The sequence below is a fragment of the Rattus rattus genome, chromosome 1 (genome assembly GCF_011064425.1).
Source record: "Rattus rattus isolate New Zealand chromosome 1, Rrattus_CSIRO_v1, whole genome shotgun sequence".
In the NCBI taxonomy this organism is placed as follows: Eukaryota; Metazoa; Chordata; class Mammalia; order Rodentia; family Muridae; genus Rattus; species Rattus rattus.
The window spans coordinates 156,858,255-156,861,228 of record NC_046154.1 but is presented as its reverse complement, the minus strand read 5'-3'; the positions used below and the strand labels follow the sequence as shown (position 1 = coordinate 156,861,228).

The 2,974-nt window shown below is 39.0% G+C and overlaps 1 protein-coding gene across 1 annotated transcript; it reads left to right on the top strand.

The window, feature by feature from the left end:
- Positions 1-692: 692 nt before the first annotated feature.
- LOC116906808 (olfactory receptor 1082-like) lies at positions 693-1,625 on the top strand. The gene has a single exon (XM_032909687.1). It carries the CDS (start codon positions 693-695, stop codon positions 1,623-1,625), a length of 933 nt encoding a protein of 310 aa, XP_032765578.1.
- The last annotated feature ends 1,349 nt before the right edge of the window (positions 1,626-2,974 follow it).

The window sequence follows — 2,974 nt, the reverse complement described above, 5'->3', positions numbered from 1 at the left end:
TGTTCAGAATGTTACCTGGTTACTATGTAGAAAGTCCTGGGTATGATTTCTCCAAAACACATAAATCACAGATATATGCATACACATGCATAACAGACACATAAAGGCAGCTTCTAGCTTCCAATTAAGTTATACCCACTGGAATATTCTTCACCCCATTGGCACCCTTGTCCTGTTATAAGGCAGTTGCTTTAAAATAGTTTTAGTTGTTATTCTATTTCCCTATCCTCCCCACACACATACACACACTGTGAAAAGGGTGAAAGTTATTAAAAGGTTGAAATCTGCTAAATCTATACATGGGCAAATAAATGTCATACCATCACCCCAAAAGGCAGTAAACATGATTCTTTGCTTTCCTATATTCTTTTCATTCATATAAATGAAGTACTTTTTGCTTGTTATCAACCTCTAGAAAGTCTCTAAGCACTGCCTGAGCCACATTCAAAACTAATATTATATATTCATAATAATTTATCATTCAAATTGTAGAATACATGACTTTTGATGGAAAGGTTTGGAGAGTAAAAGGAATGTCTATCAAGATTAGAATCAGGGACTCCTTAAGAAGAACAATTCCATGCAACCAGGAAAGTTGATGTATTGAAAATAGAAAATGTATGTCATCTATACCAATGTGAGAAGAGTCACATTAGCTTGCTTTTATCTTGTCTCACAGTCATATGCAACTGATGGAATCAGGGAACAGCACAAGAAGATTTTCAAGTTTTATTCTTCTTGGATTTTCAGAAACCCCACAACTTCAATTCCTCATTTTTGCACTGTTCCTGTCCATGTACCTGGTAACAGTGCTTGGGAACCTGCTCATCATCATGGCTATCATCACACAGTCTCACCTGCATACACCCATGTACTTTTTCCTTGCTAACCTATCCTTTGTAGACATCTGTTTCACCTCCACCACTATCCCAAAGATGTTGGTAAATACACACACCCAGAGCAAGACCATCACCTATGTACACTGTATTAGCCAGATGTGTGTCTTCTTGGTTTTTGGAGAACTGGACAACTTTCTCCTGGCTGTGATGGCCTATGACCGATATGTGGCTATCTGTCACCCACTGTATTACACAGTCATTGTGAACCACCGGCTCTGTATCCTGCTGCTTCTGCTGTCCTGGGTCGTCAGCATCTTCCATGCCTTATTACAGAGCTTAATTGTGCTACAGTTGACCTTCTGTGGAGATGTGAAAATCCCCAACTTCTTCTGTGAGCTCAATCAGCTGTCCCAACTCACGTGTTCAGACAACTTTCCAAGTCACCTCATAATGAATCTTGTACCTGTTATGTTGGGAGCCATTTCCCTCAGTGGTATCCTTTACTCTTATTTCAAGATAGTGTCCTCCATACATTCTATCTCCTCAGTTCAGGGGAAGCACAAGGCATTTTCTACATGTGCCTCTCACCTTTCCATTGTCTCCTTATTTTATAGTACAGGCATCGGAGTATACATCAGTTCTGCTGTGGTCCAAAGCTCACATTCTGCTGCAAGAGCTTCCATTATGTATACTGTGGTCATCCCCATGCTGAACCCCTTCATTTATAGTCTAAGGAATAAAGATGTGAAAAGAGCTCTGGAAAGACTCTTAGAAGGAAAGCTGTAACGTCTATCATTAGACTGGATGAAGTTCCCATGATTGCAGAGGGTGAAGCTACAGACCCAGAAAATGGGGCTCTGTCTTCAGATCACACAGGGATAGATACATTTTGTGGAGAGTCTGGAGAGATTGTTGAAAGTTAGAGGAATACTTGCTGCTCTCCAGAAGACCAAAATTTAGTTCTTAGGAGCCATAATCACGGCTCATGACTGCCTGTAATTCAAGCTCCAAGGGATGAAATATTCTCTTCTCACCTTACTACACACCTAACCTAACAGGCACAATATCATACACACACATATGGATGAGCAAAAATAAAATAGATATTATGTTTGTACACAAGTATTTTCTGGAGTTTCCATTCTTCTCATTATTGCTGTTGGCATGATACAGGCAAGCCACATTACTAAGATATTTGTTCTCTCTGTTATGCAACAATTTTCTCCACTATAGTTGACCTGGATTCCCAGAGTTATTCCAAACACAGGACTGAAATTATGTAGGTCAGCAACACTTCAAAAATAATTTCTTCATATGTAACATGTATTCTATAGAGTAATATTTATTTTGTGTTGTTTTGCTACCATATAAACAAGTATGTCTGTGTAAGGAAGTGGGGTAAGACTTGACAAAAAATTCTGGTTTTTTCACTATAGTGGCAGAAAATCTAAAGACCAAAGTTTGTCTTTTGAGCCTGCTGTCCTTTGAATGGCAATATCTTAACTTTATGCTGATAGTGTGGACTTTAAATGTTAAAGTGCTTTTTAACACCTGGTTAAAATCTTAATCATTTAATTAACTCCATGTTTCATATTTAAACACATTTATTGACTTTCCTATCATGATTTAATTCAAAGACATGACCAATTCAAAGTAATGTGGTTCTGGATTAAATTACAATCCTTCTTAATTTTTGAGTTGTATTGTGGGTATTGTGAGCTTCTTTTCAGTGTGTACACACCTTGTGTGTTCTTTTATGAATGGGTTACCTCATTCAGTATCATATTTTTTCTTTTATCGTATATTTTTTATTTATGTTTCAAATGTATGCCCTTTCCCAGTTGCACCTCCAGAAGACCTGCATCCCATCCCCCCACCACCTACCTCCATAACAATGTTCCCCACCAATCCACCCACTCCCTCATGACTCCCTGAGCATCAAGCCTTCAAAGGACCAGAGGGACTTTCCCCTTGTTGATGCCCTACAAGGCCCATCCTCTGCTACATATGAGACTGGAGCCATGGGTCGCTCCATATGTACATGTTGGTTGGTGGTTTAGTACCTGGGAATTCTGGGATGTCTGGTTGATTGATATTATTCTTCTTTCTATGAGGTTGAAAACCCCCTCGGTTAC

Excerpts from the sequence above, each read along its gene's own strand:
- LOC116906808 (XM_032909687.1), top strand. The coding sequence starts at position 693 with ATGGAATCAGGGAACAGCACAAGAAGATTTTCAAGTTTTATTCTTCTT.